The sequence below is a fragment of the Schistocerca americana genome, chromosome 7, assembly GCF_021461395.2.
Source record: "Schistocerca americana isolate TAMUIC-IGC-003095 chromosome 7, iqSchAmer2.1, whole genome shotgun sequence".
NCBI lineage: Eukaryota > Metazoa > Arthropoda > Insecta > Orthoptera > Acrididae > Schistocerca > Schistocerca americana.
This window is the reverse complement of record NC_060125.1, coordinates 35774586-35794463: the sequence shown is the minus strand read 5'-3', so window position 1 is coordinate 35794463 and position 19878 is coordinate 35774586. Positions and strand designations below refer to the sequence as shown.

The following is a 19878-nucleotide window of genomic DNA, read 5'->3' as shown; positions in this document are numbered from 1 at the left end:
GATACTGTATAGGTATAGCTATAGGTATCACAGATAGTATAACAAAGTTTGTTATTGCAGTTAAGAACATTGTTTGCTGAAACAGAGTGTGACTACTCAAATGAAGAATCTGATACCTAGTATTATAAAAAGGATAGACTGCTACTCACCATGTAGAGGAGATAAATTGGAGACTAGCACAATGAAGAGACTGCTAAACATGCCAGGTTTCAGCCAAAAGCCTTCTTTTAAAGTAGACAGCACATACGCATTCACTCAAGCATAGCTCACACACACATGACCCCTGTTCTGGCCACTGAGGCCAGACTTTGAGCAGCTGCACATGATGGGAGAAGCAATATTGTGTGGTGGTGGTAAGGAGGAGGCTGTGGCTGGGAGAGATGACAGAAAGAAGGGTAGTGGGGGGGGGGGATGGTAAACTGCTGCTTGTGAGAACATACAGGGACATGATGGGCACATCGTAGGGCAGTTGGTTGCAGTCAGGAGGTTAAATGGTGTGGGAGGGATAGGAAAAAGGAGGAGGAGGAGGAAAAAGACTGTGGTGTGTTGGTGGACTAGAAGTCTGTGTAGTGCTGGAGTGGGAGCAGGGAAGGTAAAGTCACTCCAGTAGGAAGAACAGTACAGATAAGGAGATGTGAACAACAAAGTCTTCATTTCTTTATCTTGCAAGCTTTATGTCTAGCTTGTTTGCAAGTGAGATCTCATGCCCTGTGCCATTATAGTCTCTTTGTGTATTTACACTACAGTAACCACCCACATTCCCAATTAAATTAAAAATACATTGAATAAAATTAGTTCTAAAATTATATGTAGGATACATTTCCTATGTATCAGACAGCTCAGCTATTAAAAAACCATTCATAACCTAAAACATGACCAAAGTAACATACTGTATTGTGTAGTTTGTATGATTTAATAAATTTTAATTAAAAATTCATTCACAGGTTTTAGTACAAATTCCCTCTGTTTTGATTTATTATGTTGGTTATCTAAAAGTTTAATGAATAACTCATTTACAGGTTGTGATGTATTATGATGGTTCTCTACTGTCAGGAAGTAACATGTGTATTTTACTGTTAGGTTCATTGTTATGGATGTATGTGTGCTTTTTCACTTAAAAATTTTCTGCTGACCAGTAATTTATTTTGAAATGTAATGCAGTCATAACAGTAAAATGTGATTTATCAGTGTGCCTATACAACATTCAGTGTGACTTATTTGAATAATGACTTACATTGTCAAATTTCAGGCACTTTCATTGCTTATCAACAAAGTACCTGTGCCCTGGAGTGCCTGCTGTGATGAGTACTCTTCTTGCCAACATTAATGCATATTACGCACACACTACAGCATCTTCTGCTGTATCAGCAAGTGACCGCTTTGCAGCGTCAAACTTTGGGGTGAGTAGTGAATGATACACTGAGATATTCAGCAACTTTATCAGATTACAACATCAACAACAACAACAACAACAATAATAATAATAATAATAATAATAGGCCTGAACTAACAATAAAATACACTGCTGAATGTGAATGCTTCAGCACACTGAAGTAATGGAGACAGGAGAAATAAAAAGTTTAATGTATTTCGCTCTTGAGCTAAGGTATACATTGTTGCAGCTTTATCTGAACATAAAATGGAAATTACATGAATCAAATAGGAAGATTTTGTTGTATACAAACTAATGTGAGACTTAAAGATTAATGAATATTGTTTCAAACAGCACTTTGAATGCTGTACCAGAATAGAGGATGTAATGACACTTTACAGGCAACCAGCAGTAAATATTTTAAGGGGGATAGGATGTCAAACGGGCTGACTTCGAGAAGGAGAGGCACCACAGGACATTTTAATATGCACTGTCTATACTTTTACAAATAAATTCATAAAACTTTGTCAGCATGACCAGGAAGGATTCAGAATTCACTCTCATAGCAATGGAAGTTCAAAAACATGAAAAAATAATATTTTTTAAATGTGAAATTTCATGATTTTTTCACTTACTGTTGGCTGAACTTGTTGCTATAGGTACACTTTTCTTCATACGTAAGAGAGATTCTTCGATGCATTTTGCACAGCTTACAAACCGTACTTACAGGTGTATGAAACTCTAGAATGTATTTAATCTATGGAAAAATGAATGGGCTGTTACATTTTAAACTTTGTGTTTAGAGAAAACTCGAATTTTATAGTTAATTATCTCAATTTTTATTACAGTTTTTAACAGATTTGGGAAATTCTAGAGTTCCATACACCTGTAAGTATGGTTTGTATGCTGTGCAAAATTCGTCAAAGAATCTCTCTTACTTAAGAAGAAAAGAATACGTACAGCAACAAATGCAGCCAATACCAAGTGAAAAAATGATGAAATTTCACATGTAAAAAAAATTTGTGTTGTTATGTGTTTGAACTTTCTCTGCTATGAGTGTGAATCCTGAATCCTTCCTGGTCATCCTAACAAAGTTTTATGAATTTATTTGTAAAAGTATAGACAGTGTAAATTAAAATGTCCTGTGGTGCCTCTCCTGCTCCAAGTCGGCCTGTTTCACGTCCTATTCCCGTTAAGATTCAAAAAGTAGTTGAGAAAGATTACGTATACTTAACAACAACAAAAAATAACTATTTGTGGACACTAAAATTGATTTGCTGATGTAAGTATTGATTGAGAACACTTGGATTTTTTTATGACTACTTTTGGATTCCCAACAAGGGTACAAGCACATATTGCAACTGCCATTGACAATTTGTTTTTGAACCAATTCACTTCAGTAATGTAGATACAAATTGCTAGCGTATAGTTCATCTGACCAGGATAGACAGATTTTTTAAAAATGATGACCTGTTACTTCAAGATTATAAAAGAAAAGAAGTAATTTGCAGAGTTGTAAACAAGGACTCAACCAGTGTTTGTAGAATGTTTACAGAAAGAATTGTGAGATGAGATTTCTAAAATGAATAGTAGTACTTAAGTTCTGAAACTCACAACAGAAGAAAGCACAAGATGACACCTCCAGATGAAGAATATTTAGTGACCTCACAGGACAATAGTTCACAGCAGCTTTAATGTATTTCGTAGCCATGTGGCAAGACAGGTACAGTACAATTCTAGTCACTATAGTAAATAGCACAATGAACGAAAGCAAACTGATGGCGGGCTTCGATATCATACATAGATGGCATGTCGCTGGTGTCCACGTCCACACTGGGCTCTGGCACAGAAGGGAGCTGCTGTGGTGGGGGTGGGGCAGTCAGGGCTGGTACAGCAGTTTGATCTGATCAATCTTGGGAAGCCTATAAACTGAGGGAGATGAGAGAATCACTGGAACTAGCTAACAAGTCTCAGAACCAGAATGCAGGAGCAGCTGAAGAGCAGGAGGAGAGAGAGCTGAAGCTCTGGTGGAAGACAACCGAAAGGTGGTATCACCACAATGTAAGTGATGGCTGATGTGTCATCTGTTGCAGGCAGAGATGATTTTCATGGCGTGTCACCATCCAGTCCCCCATGGTTGGAGTGAACATGTGACACCCCTGGTGCTCCCAGTTGACTGCTGGAATCCACTTGTCTTGGCGTCTGAAGCCCTGCACCCATACGCAGGTGCCTGGTTGGAAGCATGGAGTTAGCACTGCAGACACTATCACAGGCACTGGCAGTGAGGGATGGAGGAGCACGCAGAGTTGATGGCCATGGAAGATTTTTGCCAGGTTCTTCTCCCCTATTGGCATCAATATGTAGGAGATCAAAAAAATTTGTAGCAATCCATCAGTAGAAGGGTCATTCTCATATTCATTTATATGTGTTTTGAAAGTTTTCATGAATATTTTGCCTCACCATTTGATTGAGGATGGAAAGGCAGAGACAACAGGTGTTGATGCCACTTCAGCACAGAACTCGTTGAAAACCCGAGAACAAAATTGTAGTCCACATCCAACACCAGAGGAAGTCCTGCAGTACCGAAAATTCTGCTGAGCACTGTGACTGCAGCCTTTGCACTCATTGACCGACAGCTGACCACATACAGAAAGTTGGAGTATACATTTAGGACTGTCAGCCAGGTAGTATCCAGGAAGGGGCTTGCGAAGTTGACATGAACCTGTTCCAGCGGGTGTGGGTGCATCGACCAGAGTGAGAATGTTTAGCAGGGAGCCACTTGCTGTTATTCACACTGGTACCACTTGTTGATAAGGTGTTTGACCTGATGGTCTATTCCGGGCTAGTTCACATGGTGATGGATGAGCAGTAAAGTTTGGAAGACACCCCAGTGACCTTGGTGCAAGAGCTATAATATTTTTGGGCACAAAGGTTCCAGCAGGACAACCCAGGGAGAACATTGATCCACTGTTATTAGGATAACTCTGCCCACCAAGATTAGCCAGTATTAGAAGTGAAAGTGATGTCGCAATAGATTGGAATCTCAAGTGGGAATACAGTCCGGCCATCCCTGTTGTATATATCACCATACCTGTTGTTAAATGATCTCCTTGGCCTCAGCCACAGCTGCATTGACACCCATCATGGGAAAAGCATCATCCACCTGTTGAGCCTCTTTGTCCAATGGGAAGCACAAGATCTCGTCTTGGTTGAAGTCAAGGTTGGGGCTCATCAGGACATGGGTTAGGGCATTCACATTTGTGTGTTGAGTACTATTGTGGAAGTGAATTTCTTAATTGTAGCGGCTTTTCATGGTTCCTCATCCAGGGGTAGTATTATGCAAGGTTCATAGAGATTGACCTTCTTGAAATACTGGCCTCTTGTGAGTGTAGGGAAAAGCACAGGCACAGTTTCCTTGCCAGATTTTTCAATTAACCAAAAGTGTTGCCAGCTCACTTTGCAGACATAGTTTCAATGACTTCAAGACTGTCAATCCATCAGGCTCATTCTCGATGGCACCCAGTAGTGCGAGGGGCATGGATCATGCTCAGCAGTAGTAAGTGAATGCCAACTTCTTTAATATAATGTGTGCTGTAAAGTTCATCACTTTTCCTAGACGCACCCCTTCCCCCCCCCCCCCTCCCCCCCCCCTTCAATCCCTCAGAGAAAATGTCAGAGTAATCCTTACTGAGGGTTTCCAATTCACAAAAAAGTACTTGTTCTGAGACCAGGTGGACCGAGGCATATGTGACCAATTCTAAAATAGAAAATACATTAAGGCCAAATAGATTTTTTGTATCTGTACTGTGAACAACATGGAAGGTAAGGTGTCATATCTCATTTTTGTACATCACCACAGTTGTGAGTGATCACTGAGTGGAATGTATTAGCAGCACTAGCAGCTGGAGATACATTTGAAAGCTTAACAAGGATGCACAGATACCAGCACAAAGCGAGCATGATGAACAGTTTCTTAGGAGACACCACTGTGGCTTGAGACTACAACAAAACCATGTTAATGTCTATTAGGTCCTGTGAAGGTGAGTATTTTTTGTCCAGAGCACAGCAGCCAGAAGCAAGCTGTACTTCCTTCTGGCATGTCTCGCTCTGTGCCCACTTGTTGGAGTAGTCTTCTCTGACATGTGTTCAGAAACAGTCTAGACATGACTGAAACGAGGGCATGTCAGGGGCTGAGACTATTTTCTTTTTTTTCTGAGAAGGAGCTGGAGTGTGACAATGTTTGCACTCTACTGTTGCTACATTTTCTGTGTTGGCAAAGTTGGATTCTCTGCTGGGTCTGAAGCGACAGCTCCTGCCTCGCCCCAGAATTCTAACTGCCTAGAAAACTGCGAAGGACTGAGCCCATTTTAAAACGTTCTCCATAGTAGAATCCTCAAATTGTAGAGCTTTCTGATGCACCTTCTTGTCCGGAGGTACCCAAATGATCACGTGCTTAATCATCACCTCTGCATATGATTCCTTATGTACTGGAGTCACAGAATGGCATTTCCAACTGAGTCCCAGCAGGTGAGCTTCCCATGTGCTCTATGACTCGTTAGGCTGGTGAAAGTAGGTAGTTAATGGAGCACACATTTTGTCAAAGATCAGGCGTGTCAGTTCTGTGAGAGGGGCCAATTTGCACAAAAACTGGTATGTTCTGGGCAAGATCTGTGACAGGAAAAGTGATTTTACCACATGTGAGTCCGATATCTGGAATGCAGCAAAGTGCTGCTGGGGACACTTCTTATATGCTTCCCACTGTTCTGCCATCTTGTAGTGAGGAAGGAGTCATGGCAAATTTGTAGCCGATTGGTGAGAGAGCTACACTTAAAACAAGGCTTCCTTACATTTCTGGCCCTCTAACTGCTGTTGCAGAAATTGCTGTTGTACGACTACCACGACACACCCAGTGGCCTGTCGCTGAGGGTCTGTGGTTACATAACTAACATGAAGAATGCCCATTATCATCAGCAGTCATGGTGTAACTCACAACATAAAAAAGACATCAGACGACATCTCCAGAACAAGTGCATTTAATGATCTCACAGGACAAAGTTCATAACAGATATGATGTATGGGGTAGCCACATGACAAGACAGTTATAGTACAGTGCTAGGCTAGTGTAGTAAATAGCATGATGAGTGAGAGCAAACTGAGGGTGATAGCATGTGTACATTGCATGTCACAGGTGATGCTGGTAGGTGCCTGTGCAGCAATCATGCACGATCACTCAGCTGCAGTGGGAGGGGAGGGAGGTAATATGGAATTCTGCAGTGGTCTGTCTTTTTACTGTTCAGTCATATGGTCATGTGACAGTGCAGCCAAGAATGGTTCAAAATGAGAGACAATTATGTATAACTCATGGAAGGAAACAAGTATAATTCTGTTAGCATATTGTTTATCTAACATTTTGTTTCTGTTTGTAATTACTCATGTCTTTTTCTCTCTGTTTTCTGTACTCATTGTATTCTTTTCTGTCTGATTTTAGAAGGAGAAATTTGTTAAGCTGCTGGACCAATTGCACAATTCACTTCGGATAGATTTGTCAATGTACCGCAACAACTTTCCAGCATCGAGCCAAGAAAAACTAATGGATCTTAAGTCCACTGTGGATCTGCTCACCAGCATCACTTTCTTTCGCATGAAAGTCCAAGAACTTTCTAGTCCTCCACGTGCAAGCACAGTTGTGAAAGACTGTGTAAAAGCATGTCTTCGATCTACATATCAGTTCCTCTTTGAGAACTGTTATGAGCTTTACAACAGAGAATTCCAGGTCAGTATCAAGAAAATGAAGGTGTAATTGTCTAAAACAAAAATTGGCCATGAAGGAAACAAGTAAAACACAAACATAGTTGTGTTACTTTATTTATTTTAACTACCTATGTTTAATTAGTAAAAACAGATCGAATTATTTTAAAAGTGCTTGAAGTATTTTGATAATATCAGTGACATTAATTGAGCATTTCTAATTCACTCCTTTATTCATTCATTCTTATCTTGCTTTTTAGTTGTAAATAAGGCTCACATACACAAACTAAAACTTAACTTGTAATTTCACATGAGGAGCAGCGAGATAAATGTTTCAACTTTAGCAATACTGATTTATTTTCCATAACATATATTACCACTGGAGAAGTGGATTCTTCCTGCCCATCCTTAAAAAAAATGTAAAACAGCTTGTTAATTGTTGTTGACATATACTAACAACATACTTTTTAAAGAGATGATGATGTGTAAGTATGGTCCACGACCTTCACAAAGTAACATGCTTTCGATAATGTGTACTGTGTAAGTTTAACTGAAAAATTGAAAACATTTATGAAATCTGATATAACACTTTGTTAAGGATTATAATTTTTTTCCCAACTTTTCAAAATATAAAGTGTCTAACTAGAGTACTAGAGCGGTTGTAGATGAATGTGTCAGAGAGGAACTTACCCTGTGAGGAGAGTGGTCAGGTTGGGATCTGTCTTGTGATGGCGAATCTTTTTGTGATTGTCAGCTTGGTCTCATTGATAAGGTATCTAAGAAGGAAGCAGAGGTGAGATTAGAAGTTTCTAGAAGGTTATTGAAGGACAGTGGAAGGGGAATAGTGAAGGAATGTCATTTATAAAGGTGCAGAAGATTTCTGTGCCACCTTTTTTACTGTAATTAACTTTTCCATGTGCCATCTCAATTTAGATTTTATGTTTATTCTCTGACGCACTCCAGGCACTTACCAGTAGTATTCATTCAAGAAGCCAATGATTGATTCAACACCCAATCTTCTCCCAACCTGGGCTAGTGCTCTGTTTTTAATGATCTCACTGCCATGAAGACTCCAGTAAATCTTTTTATTTCACACTGAGGGCATAAATGCCAACATAATTATGATGGCTTGCAATTAAGCAGTAATGAAAAATGTCTTAACTTCATAGGTCGACCCAAATGAAGCCAAAAGGGACCAAGAGGATCACGGGCCTCGCCTGGATAGTTTGGATTTCTGGCACAAACTTATTGCACTCATAGTGTCCGTCATAGAAGAAGACCGCAATAGCTATGCTCCTGTACTGAATCAATTTCCTCAGGAGCTCAATATTGGCCAGGTAAGTTAGTTGAAACCTTTCTTTTTTAAGTGAAAATATTTGAATGGCTCTGTGTTTTATGCCATTTGTTTCACTCTTTTGACCTGAAAAACCGAATTCTGTGGGAATAGCATTTTCCAGGCTTACACATGTAAGCCGTAAATGCTGCTTTCTTGACTGGAATAGTGGCCCCTAATTTGTAGTTCTGCCCAATTTCTCCAATTTCATGTTTTTTGCGACTCTACACCATAAATTTGTAGCCCCTGTGGAAAACCCATAAGACCAGTGCTAAAAATTCCCTGATTTTACATTTCTTCCTAGTAAGGTTTACCTTGGTTCTAAGTTTCTATTCAGTGTCTCATTTGACTTTGTCCCGTTTTCGTCCTATTGACACTTGTGAGAGGTACAGACGGACGACAGTCATGCAAAATACTTTTGAACATGTTTCCTGAAAATTTTCTTGAGCAGCTAGCTTGGCATCCCACATGCAAAGGAAATATCTTAGACCTTGCAGCTTCAAATGGGCTGGACCTTATCAACACTGTCAGTATAGAAATGGGGATTAGTGATCATGATGCCATTATAACGACTATGATTACGAAATTCAATTTCTGCTAGATAGAGCAGATAAGCACTTATTAACATCTCACTTAGACAGTGAATTGGCATCACTTAGCTCCAAGTGTATAAATGATGGAAAAGACCCACCATGGTTTAATAACAAAATTTGGCGGATGCCGAGGAAGCAGTGGCTGTTGCACGGTTAGTTCAAAGGGGAATGCATAAATGATGACAAACAAATGTTAGTAGAAATTCACGTGTTTGTGAAAAGATATATGCAGAAAACATACAACTATTGCCACCATCACAGCTTAGCAAAAGATCTGGCAAAGAACCCGAGAAAATTCTGGTCATATATAAAATGGGTAAGCGGGTCTAAGGTGTTCGTTCACTCCCTTGTTCATCATTCTGGTGTGGCAATTGAAGATAGCAATACAAAAGCTGAAGTTTTAAATTTCACATTCAAGGAATCCTTTGCACAGGAGAATCATACAAACATACCGTCATTTGACCATTGGATAGACTCCCATATGGACGACAAAGTAATAAGCATACCTGGCATAGAGAAACAAGAAAATGATTTGAAAGCAAATAAATTACCAAGTCAGGATGGAATTCCAGTTTGATTTTACACAGAGTGCTCTCCGGCATTGGCTGCTTACCTAGCTTGCACTTATCATGAATCTCTCACCCAGCACAAAGTCCCAAGTGACTGGAAAAAAGTGCAGTTGATTCCCATATATAGGAAAGGTAACAGAACAGACCCACAAAATTACAAACCAATACCCCTAACGTCTGTTTGCTGCAAAATCCTTGAACATATTTTCAATTTGAATGTAATAAAATTTCTTGAGGATGGGAAGCTTATGTGCATGAATCAGCATAATTTTAGAAATCAAGGCTCATGCAAAACTTCGCTTGCCATTTTCTCACGATGTATTGAGAAATACGGAAGAAAGGCAACAGGCAGGTTCCATATTATTAGATTTCTGGAAAGCATTTGACATGGTTCCCCATTGCAGACTGTTAAAAAAGATACGAGCATATGGTATAAATTCACTGATATGCAAGTGGCTCCAAGACTTCTTAAATAATAGAACCCAGTATATTGTCATTGATGGATTTCAGAGACAAGGGTATCATCAGGAGTGCCCCAGGGAAGAGTGGTTGATCGCTGTTGTTCTCTGTGTACATAAATGATTTGGCTGTCAGTGTGGGTAGACGATTTAGACAAAATTTCCAGTTGGTGTGATGAATGATAGCTAGGCCTAAATATGGAGAAATGTAAGTTAATGCAGATGAGTTGGAAGAGCAAACCTGTAATCTTTGGATACAGTATTACTAGTGTCCTGCTTGACACATTCCAGTTGCTTAACTACATGGGCATAATGGTACAAAGCAATATGAGGTGGCACAAGCATGTGAGAACTGTGGTAGGGAAGGTGAACGGTCGACTTTATTGGGAGAATTTTAGGAAAGATTAGTTTTTTGTTCCATAGATCCATGCTGAGGAGATCCTCGTGGATGTGGAACATGTGGTTTTTTTTTTTTTTTTTTTTTTTTTTTTTTAAAGAGCTGAAATAACAATACTATTTTTTGTTCCTGTACATACAATACAAGAAAGATATACCGAAGGTTAAATAATGAACTGCAAAGAGAAACAGAGAAGCTAGGAAAAAATGGCTAAAAGAGGAATATGATGAAACTGAAGAACTGAACAGGAAGGGAAGATACGGCTTACTATACAACAGAGTAAAGACTATGGCATGGGAACAAAACAGAGCAGGAAGTGCTACTATGGAAATTTTGAGTAAAGACAAAGAGGTAGTGTACAAAGATCGTGACGATGTCCTCCAGAGATGGGAAGAATATATAAAAGAGCTATATGACACAAATAACAAACCAGAGACTCTGGAACTTGAATCACACAACAGTGTAAGTGATGATGAGAAAGGACCGACCATCATAATGGAAGAAGTAAAGTCTGCCATAGCTGCAATGAAAAATGGCAAAGCGGTAGGTACAGATACAATACCAGGAGAAATACTAAAATGCTTGAACCATGATGGAATAAGAGAAATATTGAGGTTATGTAATAAAATATATGACAGGGGTGAATGGCCTGAGGACTTTCTGACAACAGTAATGATTCCATTACCGAAAAAACAAGGAACCAAGAAATGCAGCGAGCACAGGACAATCAGCCTCATTTCACATGCAGCCAAAGTGATGTTAAGAATAATTAATAAAAGACTTGAAAAAGTAATGGAGGTGAATCTTGGCAAGGAGCAGTTTGGCTTTAGATGGAATATGGGCACCAGAGATGCAATAGGGCTCCTGCGAATCTTGGGAGAAAGGTTTATTGAAAAAGGAAGAGACCTCTATGTGTGCTTCATCAATCTAGAAAAGGCATTTGACAATGTTGTTTGGGACAAGCTGGCAACTATAATGAGGGAAAAGAGAGTGGAGTGGAAAACCAGAAGACTTATAAATTCATTATATCTTAACCAAAACGTTTCAGTTAAAGTGAGAGGAGAAAGTACAAACTGGATCAGACTAGGAAAAGGAGTAAGACAAGGATGCTGTTTGTCACCTACTCTTTTCAACCTCTACTTGGAAAATATGATTGACCAATGCTCATTAGATGACAAAGGAGTAGAAATTGGAGGAAGAAGAGTAGCGTGTTTGAGATTTGCTGATGACATGGTCCTTCTAGCCACAGGGGAAAAAGAATTACAGGATTTGGTGGACACCATTGCAACTAACAGAAAAAAAATATGGAATGAAAATTAACACAAATAAAACAAAAGTATTGGCACTAGGAGGAAATAAGGAAATAAAAATTATGCTGAATGGAGAAACACTAGAACAGGTGCAAAATTTTAAGTATCTTGGAAGCAGGATAGACACCGACTGGAAGTGCACCACAGAAATTAAAACAAGGATAGCAATGGCAAAAGAGGTGTTTTATAAGAAAAGGAGAATCTTCTCCCGTGGTCTGGGCAGAGAACTCAGAAAGAGACTCATAAAATGTCTTGTATGGAGTGTTCTTCTATATTGTGCTGAAATATTGACTATGAGGAAAAAAGACAGAGAAAGGCTGGAGGCTTTTGAGATCTGGACATGGTGGGAGATGGAAAGAATAAGTTGGATGGACAAAGTAAAAAATGAAGAGGTACTGAGGAGAGTGGGAGAGAAAAGACAGTTGCTAGATGTAATAAAGCGAATAAAAAGAAATTAGATTGGGCATATATTAAGAAAGAATGACGGACTGATAAAAACAGTTTTAGAAGGTTATGTAGAAGGGAAAAGGAAGCGAGGACAGAAGAGATTCGTGATACTGGATGACATGATGGATGGTACAACATACAACAGCCTTAAGAAGGAAGCAGTGGATCGCAGAAAATGGAGAGGGAAAGGAACTGCTAATATAGCAGATAACTGATGATGATGATGATGATGATACAATACATCATTTTTTAAGCTGAAATAGCAATACTAATAGTATGAGTATATACAATACATCATTGGTTTCTATTAAAAAAAATTCGGCGATGGAGTAGCAGGATTTCGCCACTAGTAAGTCTTTCAGGCTCCTTTTAAACTGATCTTTATTTGTAATTAAATTTTTTCTGTTTGCTGGTAAATTATTGAAGTTCTTGAGTGGTTGACCCCTTTTTGAACTAAAGTAAGTGCTTTTAAGTCCTTGTGCAGATAATTTTTGTTCCTGGTATTGTATGTATGAACTGAGCTGTTTGTTGGAAAAAGAGATATATTATTTATGACAAATTTCATTAAGGAGTATATATACTGAGAAACAGTAGTGAGTATAGCCAGTTCTTTCAAGAGTTTTATACAGGACGTCCGTGAATTTACTCCATAAATAATACTTATTACACGCTTTTGGACTCTGAAAACTTGAAGAGTTACCCCAAAATATTATACCATATGACATTAGGGAATGAAAGTAGGCAAAGTATGCAAGCTTTTTCATTTTTATGTTGCCTATGTCTGGTAACACTTGAATTGCAAATACAGATTTGTTAAGGCGTTTCTGCAGTTCTGTGGTGTTCTCCTCCCAACTGAATTTATTATCAAGTTGTAATCCCAGTAATTTAAGACTGTCAACCTCTTCTATTTCCTCTTCTTCATACTTTATGCATATGCTGGGTGGAAACCTCTTACAGGTTCTGAATTGCATATAGTGAGTCTTTTCGAAGTTTAATGTCAGTGAGTTGGCTTTAAACCATTTATTTATATCCATGAAAATATAATTAGCAGATCTTTCTAGAACTACACTCGACATACTAGTTATTGCAATACTTGTGTCATCTGCAAACAAAACGAACTCTGCTTCTGCCAGTGTAACTGGTGAGAGATCATTAATGTACACAAGAAAAAGCAATGGCCCTAAGATGGGTCCTTGTGGGACACCACATGTAATGTCTTCCCATTCTGATGATGACTGATGACTTAATTCACTAGTCCCTCGCACTGACACCCTTTGTTTCCTGTTAGTGAGGTATGACTTGAACCATTTTGCAGCACTGTCCGTGACACCATAGAATTCTAATTTATTTAAAAGCATGTTGTGGTTCACACAATCAAATGCCTTTGACAAATCACAGAAAATACCTGCTACTTGTAATCTGTTATTTAATGAATTAAGTAAATTTTCACTGTAGCTATAAATAGCCTTCTTAATATCAGAACCCTTCAGAAATCCAAACTGTGTTCTTGTTAATATGTTATTTGTGGTCAGATGGTTGAGAAGCTGCCTGTACATTACTTTTTCTAAAATTTTTGAGACTGCTGGCAAAAGTGAAATTGGTCTGTAGTTTGATGGCATCTCTTTATCCCCTTTCTTGAATAGAAGCTTAACATCTGCATATTTTAGCCAGTCAGGAAATGTCCCAGTTATAGTTGACTGGTTACACAAGTAACTTAGAATTGTACTAAACTCACAAGAACATGCCTTAATTAACTTTGATGATATTTCATTGTAACCACTAGAATTATCTCAGTTTTTAAAGATTTTATTATGGAAGTTATTAGATTAGATTAGATTAGATTAGATTAATACTAGTTCCATGGATCATGAATACGATATTTCGTAATGATGTGGAACGAGTCGAATTTTCCAATACATGACATAATTAGGTTAATTTAACAACATACTTAAGTTAATATAACAACTTTATTTTTTGTGTTTTTTTGTTTTTCTTTATTTTTTATTTTATTTTATTTTTATTTTTTTATTTTATTTTTTTTAATATTTTTGTTTTTTTTTTTCTTTTTTTCTTAATTTATATCTAAAAATTCCTCTATGGAATAGAAGGAGTTGTCATTCAGAAATTCTTTTAATTTCTTCTTAAATACTTGTTGGTTATCTGTCAGACTTTTGATACTATTTGGTAAGTGACCAAAGACTTTAGTGCCAGTATAATTCACCCCTTTCTGTGCCAAAGTTAGATTTAATCTTGAATAGTGAAGATCGTCCTTTCTCCTAGTATTGTAGTTACGCACACTGCTATTACTTTTGAATTGGGTTTGGTTGTTAATAACAAATTTCATAAGAGAGTATATATACTGAGAAGCTACTGTGAATATCCCTAGATCCTTAAATAAATGTCTGCAGGATGATCTTGGGTGGACTCCAGCTATTATTCTGATTACACGCTTTTGTGCAATAAATACTTTATTCCTCAGTGATGAATTACCCCAAAATATGATGCCATATGAAAGCAATGAGTGAAAATAGGCGTAGTAAGCTAATTTACTAAGATGTTTATCACCAAAATTTGCAATGACCCTTATTGCATAAGTAGCTGAACTCAAACGTTTCAGCAGATCATCAATGTGTTTCTTCCAATTTAATCTCTCATCAATGGACATACCTAAAAATTTGGAATATTCTACCTTAGCTATATGGTTCTGATTAAGGTCTATATTTATTAATGGCGTCATACCATTCACTGTACGGAACTGTATGTACTGTGTCTTATCAAAATTCAGTGAGAGTCCGTTTACAAGGAACCACTTAGTAATTTTCTGAAAGACAGTATTGACAATTTCATCAGTTAATTCTTGTTTCTCAGGTGTGATTACTATACTTGTATCATCAGCGAAGAGAACTAACTTTGCCTCTTCATGAATATAGAATGGCAAGTCATTAATATATAATAAGAACAACAAAGGACCCAAGACTGACCCTTGTGGAACCCCATTCTTGATAGTTCCCCAGTTTGAGGAATGTGCTGATCTTTGCATGTTACGAGAACTACTTATTTCAACTTTCTGCACTCTTCCAGTTAGGTACGAATTAAACCATTTGTGCACTGTCCCACTCATGCCACAATACTTGAGCTTCTCTAGCAGAATTTCATGATTTACACAATCAAAAGCCTTTGAGAGATCACAAAAAATCCCAATGGGTGGTGTTCGGTTATTCAGATCATTCAAAATTTGACTGGTGAAAGCATATATGGCATTTTCTGTTGAAAAACCTTTCTGGAAACCAAAGTGACATTTTGTTAGTACTTCATTTTTACAGATATGTGAAGCTACTCTTGAATACATTACTTTCTCAAAAATTTTGGATAAAGTTGTTAGAAGGGAGATTGGACGGTAATTGTTGACATCAGATCTATCCCCCTTTTTATGCAAAGGTATAACAATAGCATATTTCAGTCTATCAGGGAAAATGCCCTGTTCCAGAGAGCTATTACACAGGTGGCTGAGAATCTTACTTATCTGTTGAGAACAAGCTTTTAGTATTTTGCTGGAAATGCCATCAATTCCATGTGAGTTTTTGCTTTTAAGCAAGTTTATTATTTTCCTAATTTCAGAGGGAGAAGTGGGTGAGATTTCAATTGTATCAAATTGCATAGGTATGGCCTCTTCCATTAACAGCCTAGCATCTTCTAATGAACACCTGGATCCTACTATATCCACAACATTTAGAAAATGATTATTAAAAATATTTTCAACTTCTGACTTTTTGTTCGTAAAGTTTTCATTCAATTTGATGGTAATACTGTCTTCCTCTGCTCTTGGTTGACCTGTTTCTCTTTTAATAATATTCCAAATTGTTTTAATTTTATTATCAGAGCTGCTGATTTCAGACATGATACACATACTCCTGGATTTTTTAATAACTTTTCTTAATATAACACAGTAGTTTTTATAATTTTTGATAGTTTCTGGGTCACTACTCTTTCTTGCTGTCAGATACATTTCCCTTTTCCGGTTACAAGATATTTTTATACCCTTAGTAAGCCATGGTTTGTTACAAGGTTTCTTACGAGTATATTTAACTATTTTCTTGGGGAAGCAGTTTTCAAATGCATTTACAAAAATGTCATGAAATAAATTATATTTTAAATTGGCATCAGGTTCGCGGTACACCTCATCCCAGTCTAACTGCTGTAAGCTTTCCCTGAAATTTACAATTGTTAAATTGTTGACTGAACATACTACTTTGGAGGACTGTTTAGTATTGCTGAATGGAGCTATGTCATATATTGTAACTAGCTGTGCACCATGATCAGAAAGACCATTCTCAACAGGCTGAGCATTTATCTGGTTAAACTTATCTTGGTCTATAAAGAAGTTATCTATCAGTGAGCTGCTATCCTTTACCACCCGAGTAGGAAAATCAATAACGGGTGTCAAATTGAAAGAACCGAGTAATACTTCAAGGTCATTTTTCCTATTACCCTCTTTCAGAGAATCTACATTGAAGTCCCCACAAATAATAATTTGCTTCCCCCTGTCTGACAGATAGCACAACAAGGAGTCCAAATTTTTCAGAAATAGATGAAAATTTCCTGATGGGGACCTATATACAGTTACAATTATAAATGTGCCTTTATTTAATTTAAGCTCACAGGCGCATGCTTCTATATGTTTCTCTACACAAAACTTTTTTGTTTCTATACTTTTTGCACAATGATAACTTTTGACATATATGGCAACTCCTTTCTCCATATTTTCTCTCATTACATGTGCAGAGAGCTTATAACCACTTACATTTACCTTATCCATATCAGTAACAATGTGATGCTCAGACAGGCATAGTATATCTATTTCATTCTCAGCTTCTAAATCTTCCAAACAAACCAGAAGCTCATCTACTTTATTCTTTAAACTCCCAATATTTTGATGAAATATACTTACATTATTTTTAATTATACTTTTATGAGAACCTTTCCTTATTCTAACATTTGCAGTACTCTCCTGTCTGAGTTTCTCATTGTGCTTAGGCCTAGTTCCTATACCAGTGGTCACATGGTGTTCAGAGAGGCAGATTATGTCAATTGGGTTGGGTGACTTTAGTTCATCAATGCAATTACCTAGGACTGAGATACAACTTGGTGGAGATAAAATTTCTGGTGATTGGTGAAAATTTATAATTGATAGCTGTGATTGGTGATCCAATGTGCTAGAATTGTGCTGTTGAATTTCTTTCCTAAACTGAAGATTTGTTTCAATCCTGACCTCTCGTAGAACTTGACATCTTTCTGTCTTACCTATCCTAAAAAAGGTGCTGCTCCAACACCTGTAACCACTGGTATTTTACCATTCATGGCAGTGCCTCCCCCCTTTAAATTTACTGCTATTACCCCAGCCAGTTTCCCCTTCCCTTTCCTGTTGAGATGTAGGCCGTGCCTGGTATAGTCCCACCTGCTGAGATAATCAACAGGAACCACACCAATATGAGCCCCCGCACCCGACACAAGCAGCCGTTCCAACTCCAAATTAACTCTCCCAACAGAAGAGTTCAAATGAGGCCGGTCATGGCGTCTCAGGACAGATACAAATTCAACATTGGTGTGTCTCGATGCCGACGCAATCTTTACCAGGTCACACTCTATACTGTACCCAGGATCTCTGTCGATGGTGTTCCCTGGCCCTCCCACAATAACCACGGTGTCTTCCCTGGTAAATCCTTTACAGAGTGAACCTAAATCCTCTGTCACCTGATCCAGACTAGCACTTGGTTTGAAAAAAATAGTGACCTGGTATTCTGGTCCTAATTCCTCCTGCAGAAGTTGGCCTACACCTCTGGCATGAGAACTGCCTAACAACAAAACTTTCTTCCTTTTCGATGACTTTCCTACATTCTTTTTCAATTTCCTATTGAAAGTTTGTTGTGTCCTGTCTACACCTACCTCTGCTTGAGGCTCATCAGTTTCTAACTGAAGCAACAGGTCAAACTTATTTTTGACATTCACCACAAAACTTTCAGACTTAGTTCTAGGCCTGTTCCTTCTGCTACCTGTTGCCACTTCCCACCTCTCTTTGCCCTTCTCCCTTCTTAACCTGTCCAGATCTTCCCTAGCCTGATCTAGCTCAGCCTGAAGGGCAGCAATTTTCCCCTCCTGTTCCACTATCTTCCTATCTCTGCTGCAAATCCTACATAACCACTGATGAGCCTGATCCACTTTCCCAACACCCACACCACTGCAGTCCCCCCAGTGAAAAAAACTACTGCATCCATCACACCAAACCCCGGAACTAACAATTCTACAGCAAGTCAGGCACTTCTCACTCATGGCAAAAATAATACTTTAGCTAGAATAAATCAATTAAATTACCGAAAATCAAAAAAGACGTTACAAGAATTAAGCCTATTCACAAATGTATATAAGCAAGTTTCTGATTTAAAATTCCGCTGGTTTTCTGAGCTCTGTATTAGAACAATGAAGGTATACGCTATTTATTATATATTTCACTCGATGGAATGAAAAAAGGGCAATTAAATGAGATACTTTAACTTTGATTCTCCAAAAACGTTACGAGAATAGGCCTATAAACAAATGTATATAGGCAAGTTTCTGATATAAAGTTACGCTGTTTTTCTGAAATCTGTATTAAGACAATGAAGTTATACGCTATTTACGGTAGTTTACTTATTTGTTACCGAGAAACTAGTTAAATTACCTTGAAACAAGAAACAAACACGTTTACAAAATTTAAGCCTAAGCACGACTTCTTTTGGTGAAGTGAGTGACATATTCATGTACATGAAGCTATTTGTAAAGGCTAGTTTCAGATATCCAAGGCCATTATTTACTGATCCTGACAATCCCATTCTATCAGTAATGGATATAAAGTACTTGTTAAATAGATTTGCCACACTATGCCCATTGGTTACTAATGTGTCATCTACCCTTAATGCTATTTGCTCCTGTTCCTTTCTGGTTCTACCAGTCTCCTCTTTCACTATATCCCAAATTGTTTCTATTTTGTTCCCTGACATTGCTGTCTCCTTCTCGTAATGCATTTGTTTAGATGTCTGAATTGCTTTTTTTAATATTTTGCAGTATTCCTTGTATTTAGCTAAATCATCAGCACTGAAGCTATTCTTGGTCGACAGAAACATTTTTCTTTTTGTCTTACAGGAAATCTTTATTCCTTGTGTAATCCATGGTTTTATTATAGACTTATGTTTAATTTTAGTAACTTTTAGAGGAAAACAGTTTTCAAACATGGTACTGACATTGTTCATGAATGTGTTATATTTTTCATTCATGTCATGAACACTATAAACATCTTTCCAGTTCATATCTTTGAGCAGTTTTCTAAAACACTTAATTTTTGGTTGATTGACTACTCTCCTGTACTCAGATTTAGCAATCTTGATAATCTGCTTAGAATTTACATCTAAAACAAGGAGCTGCATGTCATGATCTGATAGTCCATTTATTGCAGGTTTTATGATATGATTTTGTTCCTTTGATTTGTCTATAGAAATGTTATTAATGGCTGTCCTTGAGGATTTGGTAATTCTAGTTGGGAAGTTTACAGTGTGAGTTAGATTGAAAGACAACATTACTAACTGCAGTTAATTATTACTGGAAGATTGCATTAGAAAAT

At 37.8% G+C, this 19878-nt stretch overlaps 1 protein-coding gene across 1 annotated transcript in view; it reads left to right on the top strand.

Moving 5' to 3' along the window:
• The window catches only part of LOC124622251 (protein unc-13 homolog C), a gene marked incomplete at its 5' end in the record, with an annotated part of 692708 nt that overhangs the window by 442703 nt on the left and 230127 nt on the right, over positions 1–19878 (top strand). The window contains 3 exons of the mRNA XM_047147909.1: positions 1250–1400; positions 6861–7145; positions 8290–8457. Of these exons, the coding sequence (XP_047003865.1) occupies positions 1250–1400; positions 6861–7145; positions 8290–8457 (604 nt within the window). The remainder of the gene's footprint in view (positions 1–1249; positions 1401–6860; positions 7146–8289; positions 8458–19878) is intronic.